Source organism: Pocillopora verrucosa, chromosome 3 (genome assembly GCF_036669915.1).
Source record: "Pocillopora verrucosa isolate sample1 chromosome 3, ASM3666991v2, whole genome shotgun sequence".
NCBI lineage: Eukaryota > Metazoa > Cnidaria > Anthozoa > Scleractinia > Pocilloporidae > Pocillopora > Pocillopora verrucosa.
The window spans coordinates 29,697,184-29,718,822 of NC_089314.1; the positions used below are offsets into that span (position 1 = coordinate 29,697,184).

Genomic DNA, 21,639 nt, shown 5'->3' on the forward strand with positions numbered 1-21,639 from the left:
AACATTTACAATCATTATATAAAAAACCAGACGCGTACCAACCGTACCAATATTGCGTGTGGGTGTTAGTTTTATTGAAAAACGTATTATTAGTTACAAAAGTCTAATATAAACCTGGCATACAGTTGAAAACAACTTAATAAACATTTTTCTATAAAACTGTTTTTATATGACTGTCTATAGTAGTTTTGCATGAATGGGTTCGTCACGTTTTTGTGTTCACGGTCTACGCACTCAGAGTGGTTTAAATAATTGGTGAATAATACTTTTACCTTATCCTAACTATTTAATAGCAAGGCAAGATCCAACGCACGTTTCTTTCGTGTTTCACGCGTGATCATGGGCACGATGCTGATAACATTCCCATCATACATGGCAATGGCCGTGCACCCTAACCCGTGGCAGTGACGGGCTTTCTGCGTTTAACACCTGTGGTATTCGCGCACTTTCCGCCACTATATAGCTACCACGTATTTCTTAACTGAAGATATAATAGTAATTCGCTTGCGTTCACATTCTTTCTTGTCAGTGTTCGGACTTGATTGAATTGCATTCAGTTTTAAAACAGTCACATAAAAACGGCTCTACGAATACTAAATACTGAGTGTGACTCGGCTACAACTCCAATAGCGACATGTTTTTACTAATTACATAACAATCGTAAGTTTGATACAAACGCATTTGTTCTTTGATGTTATAGAAATACTATATAAATGTTATCAAGGTCTTTGTTATGGTTGCGCATGACAATAGAAATGAAAAAAATTACAAATTCATAAAATAAGTAATTTTAACAAAAGCTCACTCGTGACTGAGCTGTAATGTGGTTCACATCAACTTAACTTAGAAACACTCGCTAATGTTACAACTACATGCAGACGAATTTTTATCATCTAATTATAAGACATAAAAAGGCTTCATTATGGTATCTTTGATACTAAACACAGTCGAAATTTTTCATTTTTAACAGCCTTGTAGGGCCTCGTGATAATGAATTCATTTTTGTCTTTTCTCTTGGTTGTGTTTGCAGTGGCACAGCTGACGAAAAGGAGAATCGAACTTGTTTTGTTTAGTACAAGAGATAATGTGCAAAGTTTAGAGAACTGATTTCTTTGGCTTCACATTTCAATTTAACAACAGAATTATCTTCATCAATTGGCCACTCTGTCAGTCAGTCCGCAATAATGCAAGGTAAACGCCCTGAGCACTGAAGAGAGCATGGAACATCATGGCTTTTTTCAACATATACGTGATAACTTTTTAAGTGTCTACACTAATACATACAATCCTCCTCCAAGTTTGTCGCTAACTGATCGTTCGCATTTGGCTCCGACCAAAAGTTCTCACCCGATGAGCTAGTAATATGCAGCGTCATCTTAGCCATCACGTGAGTGATAACAATAGAGACCAGACTCCCATCGGCTCTTCCCAGATAAAGAGTGACTTCATACGAAGGATACTCGCAATTCCCGTTTTGGCTTTCTCTGAGATTGGGAAGAAATTTTCCTTGATAATCAAATACTTTAGTGCGTTCCTCGCGAATGAGCTTTTTAGCAGCCTTTCTTCCGTTCGAGTAGAAAACCTAAAAGAAGAAGAAGAGATATAAGTAAACGCCATGAACTGATCAAAAACAGAAGGCATTTTTATCACGCTTACTATAAGCACTAATATAATTAAGATCAAAGTGATACTTCAGTGAACTTCAGTCGCGGATATGCTATACAGAATCTAATTAGTATATACAGTGCTTGCACTAAAGGCCAGTGATCCTATAATTCCAAGAAGCAGAATGGAGCCAACATTCTGACAAGGGTCCTCTTTAGTTGTGATGATAAGATGTTTGCTCTCCACAGACTCCTAAGGCCGTGCTAACGCCACGAAATTTGTTTATCGAATCACCACAATACTCATTCTTTTGCTTCGGGTATTCACAAGTAAAAACAAACAAAACTGAACAAAACTGCTTACCCTTGCGAGGCATAGACGAGTGACAATTATGTCATTGGACTCGTTGATCTCCAATATAATACCGCGTTTAATGAAATCCATCACTTTCATAACTTCCCTGGAGTTGTTGTTCACAGCTGGCGGTAGCTCGATCTGTCTAGCAGTAGGAGGTCCGAACAGTTGACACAGTAAACCCAACTCGAGCTTTCGGGGTTCTACCATGTGACATCCGTGGGATATCCTGATTAACCGTTCACTTTCTGTCTGCTTCGTGTCGGTGGATAATACTTCATAGTTACCATAGAATACCCGGATGCGCATGGCGGATTCTGAATATACAAATCGAACAATGATTTGAAATTACCAACAGGCATATACCCTTGTAAATTGCTTATAAATGCATTTTAACTAAACTGAGACAGACCTTTTTCCAGATCGCATTGAGATACCGCGATCATTTTGTGCATATTCTCGAGTTCCGCTGAGTAATATACTCATCTTGTAGTGAGAGACTTCACTTACCACAGCTGTCTCCTGCTTGTTTTCCAGGCCTTGCGAACCCTGACCCTGGATTCTCATTTGATTGATGGATGTTTGTGACCTGGAAAATGTGACGTAAGACAGATGTGAACTTTTTTGTACTATAAATAAATATCTGTGATGCTCACTCTCATCTTCAAAAATCTTCATTTTGACAATTTACATACCGTTCGGCCCATGCTTTCATCCATTTCCAAACCAGTAGCCTCTACAAAAAAAATTGGGTAGATGATCAACTTCAATTTTTTGTGCAGTGCAATTTCACAGATCTACTTCATCTACACGTCTGGGTGGGCTTACTATTTCTTAAATAATATAACAATAGGAGAAGTTGAACTCCAGGATAAATGATGAATTATTAATTATCAAATGCATTTCGTTTTAGCAGGCAGACCAACGAAATGGTTCTTAGTCCTCTGTTCCTTTTTCAAATTGAAATCAGTTGAATTGTTTGGTTTTGGAAAGGAAGTCCGGAAAGCCCAAGTGAAAGATGCTGAGACACTCCACCCACAGTTGGTACCATGGTCGGAAAAGACCCCAGTCCACAGCAATATAAAAGGGGGAGCGGGGGAGTGGGGAGAAACTCATCTCCTTATCACCACTGCATCATTTACGCGACGCTTTCCAATGTAACGGTTAATATGTGTTGGTATTAGCTGTTTCAGGAGCCGAAGCATTTTCTCAAAAGTATCTTATTATTTTTGCGGTAACACCACTGGCGAAGCTTACAAGCAGGCGCTCCTTATAAGAGCTGCAGTATTCGACTTTTTCCGCCGCGGAAAGATTTGAAACGAGTCGAAGTGAGGTTTGCTAGGGGTCTGGCACTAAAAATGCCTCATTACCAGAGCTACACTGATACGGGCGAGGAAACGTTTGTGTCGAGGCACTGATAACGAGGGCATACTCGTGCTGAGGCACTGGTAACGAGGGCATACTCACAAGCTACTTCTGGCCTTTTACTCGTGGTATTTTTTATAATAATCTTACCTATTAATCCATTATCCATGTTGAAGTGAGTGCTGACAGAAGATGATCCATTAGAGGACTAGAAACAAAAGTGTTAACATCAGGAACGACAGGTAAGATTGAGGAAACAAGTTAGTGCCTCCAATAAATGCAAAATACGTTCACTCTGTCACTTAGTCTGCTAAAATGAATACCAGACCGAAAAAAAGTAGTTACACCAAATTTACCCTTCTAAGAAATCCACACTTTTAATTCATGTGCCCTTTTAAAGAGTTCTTCAAAACACACTGTTCATACCTCGTTCGGTGAGAATGCACCTTGACGCCAAAGTTTCATAAGAGCTGGGTTGGTTGCCATGAGATGCTGTAGAAATGCTTGTCCGCCTTCGCTTAATCCATTGAACATTTGGCCATTGGCTACGAGAGTGGCCTCTAAAATATCCTTCCTGACGGTTGTGAAATCCAAACTCTCCAATCTAGGGGGGAATTGCGTAGGTCTGATAAAGTTATCATTTGCAGAATCCCCACCAAAAAGAAGATGGCTGTTGGAATAAGAGAACTGATATGGATTTGGTAGATTTCCACATATTGGTTCGTCGGTGAGCATGGGTTCGTAGCCTTGGCTCGGATATGGCGGAATTGTCTGTAAAATGCATTCAATGAGGTCAAATGTCTGTTGCGTTCTTGACATGTTAAAAAGCAGGATAACCGTAAGTTTCGGGGCGGGCCAGGAAAACTGGATCGAGAGAGAGTAACTTCCCAAAGGAAAAATAAATAATCACTGCGTAAGGAAGTTGCTTTTGGGGCTGTTCTCGTATCACCGAACCTTTTTTTTTTTTTTTCAGAAGTGCAAAGGCAGAAGAGAGAAAGTAAAAAGCTGTCTAAAACACAAGTGAATTATCGTTAAGGGGGTCTTAATACTCAACACTTTGAAAGGTTTAAGCTTGTAATAAACCCTCTTTCAAAAACAGTCCAAAAACACGCCGTAACGATGAACGCTGTCACTCTTAATTTAGAGCAGGGAAAGGAGCGGGAGTCTCCCCACTTTTACTCTGTTTAATACCTGAGTCCTTAGAAAATCAAACCGAACATTAATCCTCACCGGAGTGATACTGTCTAAATCGTCCTCAGGTGAGCTGTCACTGCTATTGTGTGGAGAGTCTTGAAGCTGGCCACAATTCAGCGGTCCAGACAAAATTGGATAGTTGTTAAAGAACACATTTTCCACTTTTGCTGACGGAGCTGTACTACGTATCACTGAGTCGCCCTTTACACGGCACTAAAGAGATCAAACAAATCGAAAAACTTGGTCTTTTTCACCGCCTCACGCTCTTAATTAATTAACGAAATGAATTTCATCTTTCGTTTCTATTTTCGACGACCGAGCTAAAAATTTACCATCGTTATCACTCTTATTATTCGCACAACAGTTTAATTGCGACATCGCTGATCTTCCCACCATGCAAGAAACTCATCACATATGTACCCAATGGAGGCCTAGCGAGTTATCAGTGCTCAGAGGCATGCTGAGCATCAGGCTGCGAAAACCAAATGTCTGAGGTTTTATTCTTTGTGAGAGACCCAGACTTTTTCTTTTCCCGCCCTAGACAAAATGAATTATATATTTCTTAAAAGAAAAAATAAAGTATGTTAAACCTTTGCCGGAGAAACCACATCCGAACGAGGGACAAAACGATGCACTGTCCTTACCATTGGGCGTTTGCCATTTTGATTTTCCTCCGACCTCAGTGAACCGAAGTTTTGTGGTTTTTGCGAGCAATCATCTGAAGAACACAAGTAGAAATGATCACTGTTAAAAAAAAAAACTCTTGGAGTAAATCATAGCCTTGCATGGGGATACCTAACTGGTAGATAATAACTGAGCTTGTGTTTTACATGAAAGAAATGCGTGATCATATCCTTCGACCTTTCCAACTTCCTCCCAAAACACCTTGGACAATCTTCCAACAAATCCTTTTAGCAGTAGCACATTCTTGGCAGGAGGTTTGTCACCATGGACCTAACTAAACAAACTAGCCTACCACGAGTCTCCTCAAGCGCAGTGGTAGGGCATCCGAAGTACTGATCGAAAGATCGTAGGTTTGACTCCCTCTGCAAGCACTCCAGTTTTTTTTCCCAGCATGCCTGTGCCATTCACTGAATAACATCATCTTTCACTTAAATCACCACACTTGCGAGTTATCATCGTCATTTATATGATTGCGCAAAGAGATTTATAATTCCTATTCAAGATCGATGGTAAGAAAGATACTTTAAGCAACATTTTTATTTAATTTATTGATTTTTGAGGATCTTGAATATTCAGTTCTCTCGGCCAATTTTTTTTTCTCAGTAGGTCTTTCTTTGAACTCGTGGAGGATTCTAAACTTAATTCACCTAAATTATGCAATACTTTTTTGGCAGAAAAATTAATTACATGCTTTTGAGTTTCTGTGAGGTATGTCGTCCAACTATCGAACCGCCCGGCCCCTTGCAGACTTCCCTATTAGATTTCATGAATAGTTGGCACAGAAATGGGTGAGCACAATATTTTGTTTGTTTTCCTATTCAAATTACACAATAGTGATACCCGATGAAACTGATAACGACCTCACTTAATTACAACTTCCTTCCACCCACGTGGTAGTCTTGGCTGGTTACCTAAGGAAGTCTTATCGTCTGAAAACAATAAAAAAGTTGAACCCACGATTTTATTTCCGGGGCAATGAAGTCTGAAAATTTAGCAAAGCAAAGTTTAAATTAAAAAAGAATCGAACTATTTGTGTGTGTACAGGAAAAAAACGCTACCTAAGATTTTAATTGCATATTAGCTATAAAGGTATATAAGCTGCATATGAATTTTTTTTAAGGCCTGTGGCTCAGTCATTGTTTGATAGTAATCAGCTTGACAACATCAGGGTGTGATCAGGGAGTGTCCGGGTGCGGTACATTTGTCCCTTGCAGTGAACTTTCGATTTACCCTGAATTACAAAATTAAGATGTAGTTTTTCTATAAAAAGAACAGACAAGAAGAGAACGAGAAAACGGAAAAAAGAAAATCTCTCTGACTAAATATTTGATCGCAGAGGATTTTGGGCCTAAATTCAGTTAACACTGTGATTTTCGTTCGAGCCGGATATTTGTCTTCTACTAAGTTATGTTGACAACGTCATTTTTAACTGATATTTTCATTATCTCTTTAGGAAGGTTCGCTTTAGAATTAGTGGCTCGGACGCGATTTTGATGTCTTAACAACGATATATTCCAAAGGATCTTATCTATCTCTTTGCCTTCTATACTAATTAGAATGTGATTCCATCTGAATGTTCTTCCAAAACACTGTGACAAATGGATGGCATGGAATCAAAGATCTCATTCGAAGCATGAAAAAAAAACTTTAGTACTGTCTTGCGTCAACATCAAAGGAAACAGTTTCGAAAGCGATAAGTCCGTCCGCCTAAACGTTCAAAATAAAATCATCCATGCGTCTTAGAAATTCATAGAAGGTTCGAACTTTGTATATTTTCAAATTCTTTTAGGCAAGTCTGACTTTGCTCCAGTTTCGTTTCAGTGGTTCAAACGTGGTTCGAAACAATCGATATTTCAGGGCAAAGAGAATACAAAGTCACGGAAACTAAGTACTCAAAATTATGCAAAAGTAAAATTTCTCGTTATTGCCATGTCGAAAATCGACAACATTGAGCGATAAGCAGACCTTCGATGGCAGCCAAAACAGTGTTTTTCTTGAAGTTTGTCTTTGTTTACCGTAGCTAATTAACAAGGCCCCAAACACCAGAATTAACTTGTTTTTAAATTATTGTTTTAAAAAAATAGGGAAATTTTCTCTAGCTGTTATGATGATAACTCGCTCGCAACTAATCCGGGAATCCCCAAATTTTATAATTCGTAGGCAATCCTTCCAGCGAAGTTCGTTTATTGCATTTTACACTCCATTTGATGGAAAAGCAAGTTATTCCTGTACTTATGGCTCGATTTTAACTAAATATCCCATGACTGATATCAATTTTTTTTCGTTTTCTAGCACTTAAACACCGCGACAAGATGACGTAAACTTCCTTAAAGATTGATTGACAATGTATTGTGCACGTTGATAAAAACTGTTTTGTTTGGTAAATCCTTGGTACTTCGATATCAAAATTTCGGCGAATAAATTTGAATAAACCTAACCTAATATTTCTAGTGATCGACACAAAACTACTTCAAAAGTCTACCCTCATTTTTTGTTCTCAATTTTTTCTTTAATTGTCCATCGTTGTTCCCCATGATTAGAATATAACACTCAGTATAAAAAATTTGAATGTCAGAGTGCCGTTCAGGCAAGATTAATAGCCCTCGTTGCTCGTAAGAAAAAAAGATCACTGACCAGGCGCTGATTAAACACTAAGCAAGTCTTTTGGCTTCTTGTTGAGTAAAATTAAGGAAAGCGGTTAATTTCTGTTTTTTTTACTACAGCTTGGGTACAGGTCACACTAGTTTGCACACAGGCTAAAGAGCTTAAATGTCGGAAGATATCAGTGCTGTATTTGAACGGGCTACAATTGTTATTCGCCGGTGTACATAACCTTGATAGTCATGGGTTATTTCTGCACTGACCGCGTGATTCCGAAAAACCTTCGTGAGCAAATATGATTTAGGATTACGTTTTTCCTAAACTCGACTCGCGCCGTTCTTTTTCCTTACCTTTATCCTTGAAACGGAAAACTCGGTAAGGTTCCTTTTCGTCCAAACTATGGGGAACTTTTACTTCTTCGACGTCCGGCATTTTGTGCAAGGCGCATCGGAACCTTGTTTTCCACGTCGAGGGATCGGCAGATTCACCGGGGCGATATTTACCAGTATGCTCGGCCCAAAGCTTAAATAACATGGCATCTTTCTCCACAACAAAATCAGGTTTGCCAGCGTGTTTCCACGAGACTCGAAATTCTTTCTTTTCTTTATTACGCCAACACAGTCCCGGCACTTTTCCGCTGTTTATTTTATCCTCTAACCAGGGTCTCAGCCGCTGTCGCTCCGTGGACGATGTCATGTCGCCGCCTTCAGTATCAGCACCGCTTTTCTTGAATCTACTTGCGAGGGAAATTCAAGTTAAGTCAGTTCTGGATTTACAACAGCACTATCTTCGGGAATAGGAAAAGGGATGAGTTCTTTCGGTTTCTGACATCCATGCTTTAAACGTAAAAGTGTTCGCCAGCCAAACCCAATTAGTAATGTTGCCTTTTTTAACCCCAGAGCTTCTGTTATTGAAGGGTTTTTCCCGGTAAATTAATTCCATATGCTCTTATTGGTCAACCCACTCAAGCGTGAGACTTCCGTTCCTCTCAAATAAACACGTGTTACGTCTATGCTAATATCGTACCAGTTCATTTTACCAAAAAAACAAACCCCTCGGGCATGAAGGCGGAAATTGTCTTAGAGAATATATCAGTTAAATTTGTACAGCTATGATACTAAATAGAGACACAGTAAAGAAAGGCTGAATAGAAACATAACAAGGAAAACGTACTTTCAAAATTTTGAATTCTGCGTGTCACGCAACACATACTTCCTCGATCACCCAATGTGAAAATATGGAAATTGTGTTTCATCAAAACCTGTCTAATTACATAGTGCATACATCTTAAAAATTATAAGTTTTCCCGGAAAGAAGCAGAATTTTCTTTAAACTCGGAATTAAGGGAGTATTAACTGACCAAAACGTACTAAATAAATGAAAGGAAGTGTTAAACTTGAACAAATATGCATTGCGGGCAGCAAATTATTATCGATATGGTCAATGAGAAATGGCGAAATTGGAAGTGGAAACATCCAAAACTAGTCACACAGACCCTGTCAGGCGAGACCGCCTAAACAAAACTTAAAAATATAACTTCACTACATGTAGGTGTACTAGGATTACGTCTTCGCAACAAGATGAACAACAACTAAATTTCTGATGCGGAGCATTCAACTCAGGAGGAGTAATATCGTCACATCGACAGCTTTATTTTCCGGAATGTAGACCGGGCTCTTTTGGAGCCACGATGCCTCAAGTGTAATTTATATATGGCCTTGGGCGGCTGATTAAGGATCATTATCTTAACAGGGGCCGACAAATATTATGTTTACTCTCTTTTCTAGATATAAAATGGTTTATTGGGGGAATTGAAAAGGAAACATGTGGAGTCGGTGAACCTCTACAGTTCACTGAGCCCTAATAAATAAACTGACAACGCGGAAGTTTTGTTCCCGTTGTTCGTCAGAAACATCTCTTTCAACAGTTTATTTAAATATGGTAAAAGCAGTGTCGCGCCAAACATTTTGTACGCGTTTACGTAGCTATTCCAATATAGGGAATCTTCTAAGACCGTGCTGTAATTGGATTGGCCACCTCATAACAACTACTTACACTGGTATTGTACTATGAACGATGCTTTCTCCCAAGGTCAACATACTTTATTTGTTTCTCTGATACTCGTAAACTCTTGGAAAATTACGTAAAATGAGTTATATTAAAGAGAGGTCTTATGATTGAAGTCATTACCTATCGCCGAGTCTACTTCAATCAGTCCTGACATTTTTCATTATCTATTCTTTTCTTTTACGAAGCATTAAATAACGTAATTGCCAGCTGAGCTGTTTTACTGCAAGGTTTTCTACAGAGAGTAAACTTGATAAAGTATTCCTCTCGAACAAAACCCTAAGCGCAAACTTATTTCCAGAGGAAGTCGAAGCTTCCCGACACATGGACGGAAGAATAATTTCGGCAAAAAATCCGATACATCCTGGCATTGGCTGCGTGAAATCCTCACTATCTCCTGCTCTAATCTTCCGGGTCTTTCGAGGAAAAAATCAATTTATCGCTTAGGCGGGGTCGGAGAATTTTTTTAGGGGATGATTTAGATTTCAGGGGGAAGATCAGGGGGATCAGCCGTCGCTAACAGAGAATAAAGGAGGGGCACTATAGAAAATTCACTACCAAGGGGGGGGGGGGGCTCATTAGAATACTACAGAGCCTTGGCTAGGGGAGGATCAGATATATATTATTGTGAATAATACCCCCCAACGAGGCAAAAAATAACGACCTCAAGAACTGAAGCACCTATTGATCGCTGAGAACGCACTATTTATACAAAGTAACGAAATAAAAATTTTATACGTCAAGACAAATAAGTAAAAATCAGAGGAGAAGCGACTAAAATCGAATCGAATTAGAGCGCCTTACAAGCTGGGCTAACACAGACGTCTAGGAGGCGAACTATTGCTATAAAAACCACCACATTTGTTTTTCCTTGTTTTACAATCAGTTTAATAAGTAACTTATTTGTACAAGCTTCTTTATAAAAATATAATCTCAAATATTCAGCTAATATTACAACGGCGCATGATCGCCGCCCATATTAATCCGCTTTGAGTCCCGTGAGACAGAAATTCTTACGGCGTTTTAGGTGTACAAGACTGTCTTGGTTTCTAAAATCACTGAGATACTACGAGGGCCATAATTGGTCAAACACCTATCGTTTATTGCTTGTAACTCAAAGAAAATTGAAACTTGTCTCGTGTATTTCATAAAAGCAATAGACCGCACTTACTATTGTTTTATTGGCGTAATGTTAGGAGAACACTAAAAAAGTTTGTACCCCACGTGCCCTTGGCGTGTACGAATTACAAACATTTCTCATGTTCTGTCAGCATCCCACGAGGGGTTTTACGACGGTAAACCGATTGAAAGTGCGGTCTATTGCTTAAATAGCAATAAAACGAACATCTGAGACTTTATGTAAAAGCACCAGTGTGGGAATTGGATTAGAATTTGTGTATAACTTCCATTTGTGATGATTTCTCTTCTAATACATGTAACTAGTGAAGTATAAATCGCGAAAAAAACTGAAAAACAAAGCAAAAAACCCTACGAAAATATTCTAATTCTCTACAGCTGTATTCGGTGGAGGTTCCTCGCCTATTGAGTCAATCTTTTCCTCGCCTATGGAATCCATTGTTTCCTCATTTTCCTTGTCGATTGATTGAATTTTAGTCCTGTGTGTATGTCTACATAAAGCGTCCATAACATCATCCGTGCGATCTTCTGAATCATCGTTGTTCTCACTTTTTGCCATAACGTCTCGGAGTAATTCCTCGTCATTATATTTTGGGTTAGGAAACTCTCTTTTTAGTCTTTCACGTTCCTGATTTTATAAAAACAAAGTTTCATGGAAAACTCAGAAACTGAAATTATCACTTTCTATCTAAAGTTTCCCTTTCGACAAGGGAAGTTGTGAGCACGGAGTGAGGCGTGCAATCCAGAAGTCCTTGGTTTCCGAGTTCCTTCACCTCATCCCCCCGATCAAGCGCTGCGTTTAAATCTTCTTCTTCTAGTAACGCTAAAGCAACTAGCTCAGGAAAGGAAAAAACATTGGATCACGGTGATCTCTCAGGAAGCAACACTGGACAATTAGTGCTGGTGGAATAGAAGCGACGAACATAAAAGTTGGTTTTGTGAAACTGTACTGAGTCAAACATTAAGCTTACCATGAACTAAATTTGGCTTTTTAAGTTTATCTTACATGATACAGGTATCATTTCTAAATGAAAATGCATGTCTCTCACCTGAGGTGCATGTAAGTTGTAGAAATCTTGTAGTTGTCTTTTAAATCCGTAATTTGGGTTAGCTATAGGTCTTGCACATTTAATTGCTTTAAGAGCCTCTCTCCAATCGAGCTGAGTTACTGCCATGATATACGCTGCTACAAGTGTTGTTGAGCGAGACACTCCCGCCATGCTTGAGGAAAAAGAACAGCAACAACAGAAAAGGAATGCTCATTAAAATCACTAGAAACAAAATTCAAGTGAACATGCCACATGTCTGAAGAACATATAGCTTCAGTTTACAACTATAAGCAACTTGGATAGGACAACTCTTTTGTACAGTCGAACCTTCAATTCGATTCGATACCGGACTATTCAAAATATCAAATTTTCAACGGCCCCCTTCTTACCTGGGCAACTTTTTCTAATCCCGGCAAAGATAGTATCCTTGGTAGCCTTTGTTTACAATTGAATCAGAAAATGCGCGCCACTCTCTCAACCAATCAAATATAAAACTCACCATTCGCTTCATAGTCACCCGCGTTTTCCCGCGCTTCAGGCAGTTTGATGGTGTTTTTTAATTTGAGGTCTCACTTGCTCCTTGTAAAATTTTCCTTTCTCTGATTGGCCGTTATGATTACGGGAACTTTGATAATAATTTTACGACACTCACTCGAAAGGCGCTCTCAAGATCGAACATTCATTCAAATTCATTCACTAACTTACCTCACTCGCTTTGTTTAGTTAACACTTTTCTTAAGAAAAAAACAGTTTTTGGTTTCTTTATCATAAATATGTCATCACTTATTTCGATTTTGAAAGATAAATTTATGTGCTCCGAAAAGCATATTAATAAAAAAACCATTAAAATCTTATCAACATAAAAAAAGCTTTAAAATTACATCCATATCTTTTTCAGTCCTCCAAGTTGCCATTGTCGAAATGGCAACTGTTCATTTTAACTTCACAAAGCAATTTGCTTAATAAATTGTATAAGTTGCATTTTCATTAAAGGAGAAGTCAGAACTGTAGAAATCATCAGTTGCCTACCAATGAACTAAGCATGCTCCACCGTTTAACCTGAAATAAAAGGAAATAAACTTGCTTACAAATAAATGCAACTAACAGTGTAGCTAACAGCCTAAAATGTACGTTAATTTTAAAATGTACTTTTAATTTTTGTGTTGTTTTGTTTTGCTTCAGAATTATGCATGATAATTTATCTGAATCAAAGGAAAAGAATTATAAAACTGGTTTAAAATCAGTTTAACCCAAATTCATTTCAATCCAGGGACAAAACATCCGCTAACTAGCTAATAAGTAAAGATGACGAAGGATATGGATCTTTCTATGAGGATCATTTACCTGCAGTTGTGAATAAAATCAATGCTCTCCTTGAAGTAAACTGATCTGAAAATTTGCAAAAAAGATTTCTCAATTGTTGCTATTCCAAACACTGAAAGAGCAACCCTCATCTGTAGCTGGACTCCATAAAAAATCAAACAAACCAAAGTGTGGAAAGCTTTTATAACATAAAGATTTACCCAAGCTTGGAATGGAATTTGCTGTGTTTTTCTTTTCAGATTGCAGCAATATATTTAAGCCTTCAAGAAGATTAGGCTTGATGCAATTGTATCATTGAATTAGCCTAACTTCTAGTTCTACAGCAACATATGTACTCAAAGTCAATATTTACCCACATATTATTACAAACATTCAGATCACATACATCTGTACAATTACCTCTGCAATTAAACTACAACTATTTTAATAAAAATTATGACAAAAATAATCATAAAAATTAAAATTTCCTTGCTATAAAGTAACTCCTCTTCTCCACTAATTCACATGCCAAGTTGTTATCAGACAGTTTGTTATCTGACAGTTCACTAAGCCAATCACATTCAAAGTTGTAGTTTAAATCAACCAATCATATTCAATTAATTTTGATTGTAGTCAATTTCAAAGTGATATTAAACAATTTGTTACCTCCTTTGTCAGTCTTTTAATGCAAACATTTTGGCTATTCCTCTTTTCTTGGAAATTTTAATTTTCAAGATTAATTTGTAAAAAGACTTCGTGTCTTCCAATTCAGTCTGAAATCATATTCACGATAAGCAAATTACACTCCTACTGCGCAGTTGTCCGATCTTGTTATCACTCATACGATTACAGACAGAATTGGACTCCAATCAGTCCTATTACCATTATTAAAAACTTTTTCCATGATTGATTGCTTAAAAATATTTCTTTCTTACAATTACTGGATTACATAACCTACATTTCTTGATCAGGAGAATCAGCTGCATGAAAACACTTGTAAATTAGATTCTGAAAAGGTGAAAATTGCCCCAGTTAAGAACTCTTAACTCCATTATAGGTCTCGATTTATTCAACCTACACAAATCTAAAAACTCTAAGACTCTTTTATGTGGCAATTATAATTTTGAAACTGAAAAATTTAGTATATAGCCAGTGAAGTAATAAAATTGATCCAGAGGTTCTTTAGAAGGTTATTAAAAGTTAACATGACCCCTTGTCATTTATTTTGTTCAAGTTAGGAAAATATACATGAAGGCTATTTTTTTTCAGATTATGTTATTTGATTCAATTGTAAATGAAATCACACAATCACATAATACCAGTCAAGTCTTGTATGATTTACTCAAAACAAATCATGGCTCATGGGCCCTAATCTCTTTGAAAAGCTGAAAACACACAAGTCAGTAAAAATTAATGCACATTTTTAAAATTAACAGTAAATTACCTCATTCAGTGCCTGTGCATTATCATGAATGGACACAACATGCGTTATTCCATACTTTGTTAACTGTTCCTTGTCCTTGGCATCTTAAAGAAAAAGTCATTATACAGCCAGTTTTCATATAGTCAATTGGTTGCACACAGAGTTTGAGGGTTTAATGAAAGAGAATCTGCTGCCATTTTGATGTCATGTGCAAATAATGAGACTTTTTGGATAAAAACAATAAGCTCTGTCTGTAGCATCTTCATTGCAAATTGGGTGGCAGGGGATGTTTAAAAACCCCACACAGTTTACACCAAGAGTAAGGTATAGAGCTCCAAGTATTGTGGTCTGGCCTTATTCTACTGGTAAGTTCTTCATATAAGATAGGATTGATCACATTGTATTATGCCCCAAAGAAAAAATAACCAATAATCACACCATGATCACATCCAACCTCCTTATTGTCAGTGGGAAAGGGAAGGTGGAGGGAGGGAAGGGATGGCACATGCCAGGTAAAAGGTTGAATTGTCAAGCAGTGCGATACAGATTATATGAAACTACTAATAATATTAAAGATTTCATCAAAGTACCAATCAAGGTTTCTCCATGTAATACATGTAACTATAATATATTAAAAAATATTAAGCAAATATAAAATGAAACAAATAAAATTTAAAACACTATTTTGAAGGTAAACTTTGAACAGCCGTTAGAGATAATTTCTCACTTTTCTTTTAAAAATAAGAATGCTTTTTGAATAATATTGTTAGGTTACAAGGACATGCATGCTGCAAGGTACATCAACAAAAACTGAGCATACCTGAATTTATATCCAAAATTTACATCAAACCTTAAATTTCTTAGTATTCAAAATACTTTTGTAAAATGATTAATTATTTAGAATAAATCAAGTCAAACCTCTGATGTTGCCAAGATAAAGTCCAGGAAGGACCTGTTTAAGATAAAATAAAGTGATCACAAACATGAGTCTTTGGTTAAGACACTTCAAATTTAAAAGGAGAACTATGCAAGTAGCCATGATATTTTTACAGAGCCAGTATCATGCCAGTGTAATGCATGTAGTCCCTACTTTTTGAGCCCCTCACTGATAGAGCTCCTACAGTGCATCGACATCAACTGCACAGGGCTACTGCAGGATGCCAGGTGCTGATTGGTAAATTTGAAACGGCTTGCATGCTATGAATTCCTCTTGTCACTGAGTTTGGCACTAATCATATTCAGAAAGCTGTATTCATGATTTCAGCATTGATTTTCTAAAAAAATATTCGAGCTTTGAAGCTCAAATTTGGGGAAGGGATAGAGCAACACCTCAACGATCAACGGCAGTCACAGTTAGGAAGGATTTTCAACAGTTTGGCCTTAATTCCAGTTTGAAGTGGAGGATGTTGTGGCCTACAGCTGCCAAGTCACGAGCTCTTTCTCCTTTTCTTCTCTTAACGGCCTCCAGCCATAGGTAATTTCACCCATGAAGGCGAAAAAATAACACAAATGAGTTGATTAACATTTCATGTAGCTTTATTGAGATATTCAGACCGAGATGTACAGGCGAACCTGTATTTAGCGGGCGGGGTGACCGCTTGAAACAGGTTGACCACTAACACGTTCCACAGATTAGGGGTATTATAAGACACGATACACAAGACCTCTTTATACCATAACTGACCACTAAATGTACAGAATCTCACTCAAAATACTACTTACTTAGATTTTGGAAGAGAAACATGAATTATGTTTGCCTTAATTTGAGCGCAAAAAACCATGTTCCCGTCTTTGAATAACAAGCGTACTAAGAATTTTAACCTGCATTTAACACAAACCCTTTTTACAACTGTTGGCTTCCCAATCAATAAGAGAAAATAACACAGATCTTTGCTGCGATCGACAGCTTTTTAGAATAAATTCTGCAATCCACACTAGCGGTACAGACGATGTCAAAGTTGGAAATATTGTCGAAAAACGCAAGAATATTACAAAAGAGAAACGAAGAGGAGATTTCATACCTTGTTCATTCCATTCCCCATGTTTTGACGTTAAAGTGAGGCCGGAGCAGCAAATCGGCTTTTTATGAAAAAAACAAATTTGAGTTTTCATGTAGGGATGTCCATTTCCGCCATTAGATGTGTTGACGCCAGTCCCTCGCTCGTGTCCTGTGTTAAAAACAATTGTTGCGCCTGACAGAAACTTGCATAAACGCCACTCGTTCGAATCCATGAGTTATTATTTATTAGTTATTATTTTAAATGGCGAACACAATGCAATTGGAATTTCGTTTTCGAATTCAGCGCAGTAAAAATAGCGTTAAAAAGTTTATTTCCAATCGTCTTTATTCCTTCATACATACGAATCTCATATTCCTTTTTAAATTATTATTTTCTCTTATTCTTGGGGGAAAGCAGAATTAGAATTGACTTCAAGTCCTCTCTGTCTCGTTTTCATACTATACAAAAAAGGGACTAGCACTAATAGAATAAGAAAGATAGGAATTTCGATTTCGTCTCAGTCCATAAAAACGCAAAAAAGAACCCGGCCAATATCCATCCATCCATCTTCCCTCAGACCTCACGCTCGGTCAATAACGCTGTGTACTGCACGATTCACCGGATAGAGATTTATCCAGTGGATAATGTTATCCACCCTTTGAACAGCCGGTCACTAAATGGTATGAGCTTCTTTCCTCAGGACAGGATCTGTAGAGAGATGAAATGAAAAGTTCGTTCAAGAAATAAGTTTTCATGAGATGAAGTAGCCGGATAACCATTCATCTCCACTTTAGAGTACTCCTCGTCTTTACCTGTTGTTACGGTGGTTCGTACTGTGATATCGAGAACTCCATTTAACATTGATTCCATGATGGACCGGAACGCAAAACTGAAGCTAACGCAGAAAACATTCTGTTTTCCTCAGCTCAAATTGATTGGGCAAACTTCGTTGGATTTAACAAAAAAGATCCACACTTTGTGTTTGAGAACGTTTTCTTGACAAACTCGAAACTGTCTCTGTTTCAATAAATAAGTACATATTTATCGTACGTTAAATCAATAAGTAAGTACATATTTATCGTATGGCCCGTAGGGCGCTCGCGTGAGCGGGAAACTGATTATATCGCTGTTTGTGACGTAGATGATTAAACAGCTGACAATTTACACTCGAACGAGAAAAGGAAAGTTAAGTTTTTAGATGGCAAAACATCAACTTTTACTTCTTTTTGCCTCTTTAACGTACTCTTTGAGTGTTTCCGGCTCGAACTACGCAAAGATCGGAGGAATATTCTGCAACGAAGAAAACTCTAAAGAACTATTAGCTTTTAATCTTGGAGTGGAGTATGTCAACAACGATACGACATTGCTTCCGAGCACCGTTCTCGTTCCTTTGGTGAATCAAACTGATTGGAGTAACAGTTTTTCCAATGTGGATGCAACTTATTGGCAGATTCAGAGTGGAGCGGTTGCAATTGTCGGACCAATCACTTCGTCTACAATTAAAGTCACCCAGCCACTATGCACTGGTTTTCACATCCCGCAATTAGCTCCCTACGCAACGGATCCTATATTCGACTTTTCTCCTCACTCGTACGGATATCTATTACGCATGAGTAGCAGTGATGCAATTGAAAATCGTGCTATGGTCGACTTTGTGTCACATTTCAAGTGGACAAACCTAGCAGTGTTAACATCCCGGAGTGATTTTGGACTTAACGGTTTAGTTATGTTCAAAGACATTGCCTCTCACAAGGGATGGACCTTTCTAGCCGTGGAAAGTTTCCAAGAGTTTAGTAACGCGTCAAAGGTAAACGCGACGAAACAACTTCTGCACATAAGAAGTCGAGGTGCTAGGATCGTTTTGGTAAACTGCATCGCCAGCAACGTTCGCACAATTCTAAAACAAGCCAGTGATCTTGGAATGATTGATGGATGGGTGTGGCTTGTCACAAATGGAGCATTTGCCCTTGATGGACTTTATGACAATGGGCAACCCATACCGAGGTATCTTCAAGGTATTGTAGGCATCAGGAATTCGTTCGGTGGAAGCAAATACGAAAAGTTTAAAAGCATGTGGGAAGGAAAAGGATACGAAAAAGCACCTCTTGAAAGAGATTCGACTGTGGGACATGTCTTTGACTCAGTCTTGGTTTTGGCAAAGGCAATTCACAACATGGTCGAAGACGGTCACAATGTAACAAGCACAAAGGGCTTGAAGTTTGGTGCAGACAAAGGCGAGGGATCCTCATTCAGTGAAATTGGAGCCACTCTTTTAGATTACATCACAAAGGTCAATACTTCTGGTGTCATAGATCGCAAGCTCTTTGGCACTAACCGCTCTCCATCCGAAGCAAGATTTGACATCGTCAACATGCGCTCGTATGGTTTTGAGACAGTTGCTCGATGGGACTCAATTAATGGGCTGGTAATGGACACAAAAAAGGAGATAATATGGTCGTCTGGGAAAACGATCGCTCCTGTAGACACCTCCGTATCTTTGGAAAATCGGACCATAACAGTTGTCACCATTGAAGAAAAACCTTTTATCGTGCGAAGGTCGTCCACATACACAGGAAAACCCCAATTACAAGGTTATTGCATGGAACTACTGGAAGAACTAAAAAAAATTTTAAAATTTTCGTACGAAATATACCTGGTGCCAGACAATAGCTACGGTTCACAGGACCCAATCTCTAAAGAATGGAATGGAATGGTTAAGGAGCTGATCGAGGGAAGAGCTGATATGGCTGTGGCTGCGTTTACAGTTAGCTCAGAAAGACAAAAAGTCATCGATTTTACCCAGCCTTTTATTGATCTAGGACTGACGGCCCTTGTTAAAACTGTCATTGACAAAGTTGAGTATTATACGTTTTTCAAACCTTTTCATCTTCATTTGTGGTTGGTGATACTCGCTGCCACATTGACAATTGGCTTTCTAATTTGGCTTTTTAGTACTGTTAGTCCCTATGGATTTTATGGTAGATGCCTTAACGTAGCCAATCGTAAAATACCAAAGGAGTACGAGAAGCAAAAACACAATCTTTGCCTAACTAATGCATTATGGACATCTGCAATGTACTATGTCGGCAAAACCTCTGACAGTTTGCACCCAGTTTCGGCTTCTGGAAGGACCGTTGTCACAGTTTGGTGGTTTGCAATTGGGATCCTTCTCTCGGCGTATACAGCAAATCTAGCCGCGTTTCTCACTTTAAAAAGGTTTAGTTCTCCAATAAGCAGCATGGAAGACCTTGCAGGCCAGGAATCTATTTCGTATGGTACCGTTCGTAACAGCCAGCCACAGGCGTTCTTTGAGTCATCTCCTATTCCCGTATTCGTGACTATGTGGCAGTATATGAAGTACCATCATACCCTCGTCGCCAGCAGTGATGAAGGAATTAATAAGGTGAAGAGAGGTAATTTCGCCTTCATTTGGGACTCTATCGTCTTGGAGCATTCAGTGCACTCTGCTGAGCCTTGTGGGTCTCTAACAACCATCGGTAAGCTGTTTGGCAAGATTGGTTACGGTATTGGCCTGCCTAAGGGCTCTAAATACACGAAGCAGTTAAGCCAAGTAATCTTACAACTGCGCCAGGATGGCTTCATGGACAACCTTGAACAAAAGTGGTTGCATACTCATGAGGACTGCTTCACAGCTCAGGAATACCTTAGCAGTGATAGCGGCATACAATTGGGATTGAATGACATGGCGGGAGTCTTCATAATTCTTGGCGCTGGTGTTCTAGTAAGTCTTATTGTGCTTGTCTTTGAGTGGGTTTTGGCATCGCACTTGACAAAAAACGAAAATGATCCGAACGCACCTCACACGCTGTGGGAGGCACTAAAGACGCGAAGGCGTAGCACAATGGAAGACTTTAGACTTCGAGATGATCTCCCTAGAATTTCATGGTCTATTGGTAGCCAAATGAGGACCAGAATGAGTCAAATCGAAACATTTATCGCGGGATTTTCCTTAGGGCGTGGCAGAGGAAAAGGAAAAGTGAATCTGGAAAAAGATTTCTTGGAGGTTAGGTCGGTAGAGGACAAATCTGAAAGTGTAGAAAGCTGCAATGAAAGTATTATAATCCAAGAAGTGTAATAAATAGTTGACTTCCAGCTAGAAAGACTTGCTGTTAGAGGATTGGAAGAATATAACTATTTTTCATTAAAATTTAATATTGACTCACATTTTGGACACTTCTCATGTTTGAATGTATATACCAAGATCCGCGCATGAGTATGTCCTTTGATTTATACGTTTGATTTTCTATCAATTTCAAGTTTTTTCTTCCGAAGGATTTGAACTATTGTGGATGCCCTTTGCAGCATATGCTTATACTGGGAAAGCTTCCTTTTTTTTTTTTTTTTTTTTTTACTGATCAGCGAGAAGATAAGATGTAAGAGAACCAGCAAATAGCCAGACAATTGAAAGCAATTAGTGATCAACATTTATTTTTTCGCGCAACTTCTCATACACCAACTAGTAAATAAGTGATTAAATTACACCAACTCAGTATCATCTGAAGCGTATTATTTTTATCTAACGCCTAGCTCTGTTAACCAATGACGATATAGCTGCTAAAAAGGAGAATTTCGATTCATATCAAATGGGATTTAATAGCCTTGGTTACTTATTACGAGCCAATTTAGAAAAAAATATTATTAAAATCTCATTACGTTCAACTATATGTGAAACCGCGCTTGCCCCAAAAAACTAATATTTTTTTTAAGTGTGCTTAGAAATAACAATTTTCTTGACCACTTAGGAGAGAAATTATATCTGATTTAAAAAATTAAATGCCATCTTGCGAGATTTTATTGCAGAGAAATTTATTTATCTCAGGGGTTCACAGCTGCTTGA

At 38.2% G+C, this 21,639-nt stretch overlaps 3 protein-coding genes across 4 annotated transcripts; 1 reads left to right on the forward strand and 2 right to left on the reverse strand.

Annotated features, from left to right (window-relative positions):
- Window positions 1-44: 44 nt before the first annotated feature.
- On the reverse strand, window positions 45-8,687 carry LOC131786684 (interferon regulatory factor 5-like). Of its 2 annotated transcripts, none has more exons than XM_066164084.1 (9): window positions 8,154-8,687; window positions 5,109-5,236; window positions 4,555-4,731; window positions 3,751-4,095; window positions 3,475-3,532; window positions 2,655-2,695; window positions 2,470-2,548; window positions 1,969-2,276; window positions 45-1,582 (listed from the first exon to the last, which is right to left on the reverse strand). In XM_066164084.1, exons 1-9 carry the CDS (start codon window positions 8,497-8,499, stop codon window positions 1,274-1,276), a joined length of 1,791 nt encoding a protein of 596 aa, XP_066020181.1. In that variant the 5' UTR covers window positions 8,500-8,687; the 3' UTR covers window positions 45-1,273. The 2 variants fall into 2 exon arrangements, with proteins under 2 accessions (XP_066020181.1, XP_058959743.2); XM_059103760.2 differs by having other exon boundaries at window positions 5,163-5,236; window positions 8,154-8,686.
- A 2,058-nt stretch (window positions 8,688-10,745) lies between these two features.
- LOC131786646 (dual specificity protein phosphatase 22-B) lies at window positions 10,746-16,924 on the reverse strand. Its single transcript, XM_059103706.2, has 8 exons — window positions 16,803-16,924; window positions 15,700-15,733; window positions 14,803-14,885; window positions 14,317-14,366; window positions 13,401-13,445; window positions 13,086-13,115; window positions 12,057-12,228; window positions 10,746-11,635 (listed from the first exon to the last, which is right to left on the reverse strand). The coding sequence occupies exons 1-8, from the start codon at window positions 16,821-16,823 to the stop codon at window positions 11,372-11,374; spliced, it is 699 nt and encodes a 232-aa protein (XP_058959689.1). The 5' UTR covers window positions 16,824-16,924; the 3' UTR covers window positions 10,746-11,371.
- Window positions 16,925-17,979: 1,055 nt separating this feature from the next.
- Window positions 17,980-20,877, forward strand: LOC131786690 (glutamate receptor ionotropic, kainate 2-like). Its single transcript, XM_059103765.2, has one exon. The coding sequence runs from the start codon at window positions 17,980-17,982 to the stop codon at window positions 20,875-20,877; it is 2,898 nt and encodes a 965-aa protein (XP_058959748.2).
- The last annotated feature ends 762 nt before the right edge of the window (window positions 20,878-21,639 follow it).

Coding starts and splice junctions, on each gene's coding strand:
- LOC131786684 (XM_066164084.1), bottom strand. CDS start 8,499: ATGACATCGTCCACGGAGCGACAGCGGCTGAGACCCTGGTTAGAGGAT. Junction 5,237..8,153: donor TTTCCGTTTCAAGGATAAAG/GTAAGGAAAAAG, acceptor TGTGTTCTTCAG/ATGATTGCTCGCAAAAACCA. Junction 2,696..3,474: donor CATGGATAATGGATTAATAG/GTAAGATTATTA, acceptor TTTTTTTTGTAG/AGGCTACTGGTTTGGAAATG.
- LOC131786646 (XM_059103706.2), bottom strand. CDS start 16,823: ATGGGGAATGGAATGAACAAG. Junction 13,446..14,316: donor GATTCTCCTGATCAAGAAAT/GTAGGTTATGTA, acceptor GCAAATTTTCAG/ATCAGTTTACTTCAAGGAGA. Junction 11,636..12,056: donor ACAACTTACATGCACCTCAG/GTGAGAGACATG, acceptor TTATAAAATCAG/GAACGTGAAAGACTAAAAAG.
- LOC131786690 (XM_059103765.2), top strand. CDS start 17,980: ATGGCAAAACATCAACTTTTACTTCTTTTTGCCTCTTTAACGTACTCT.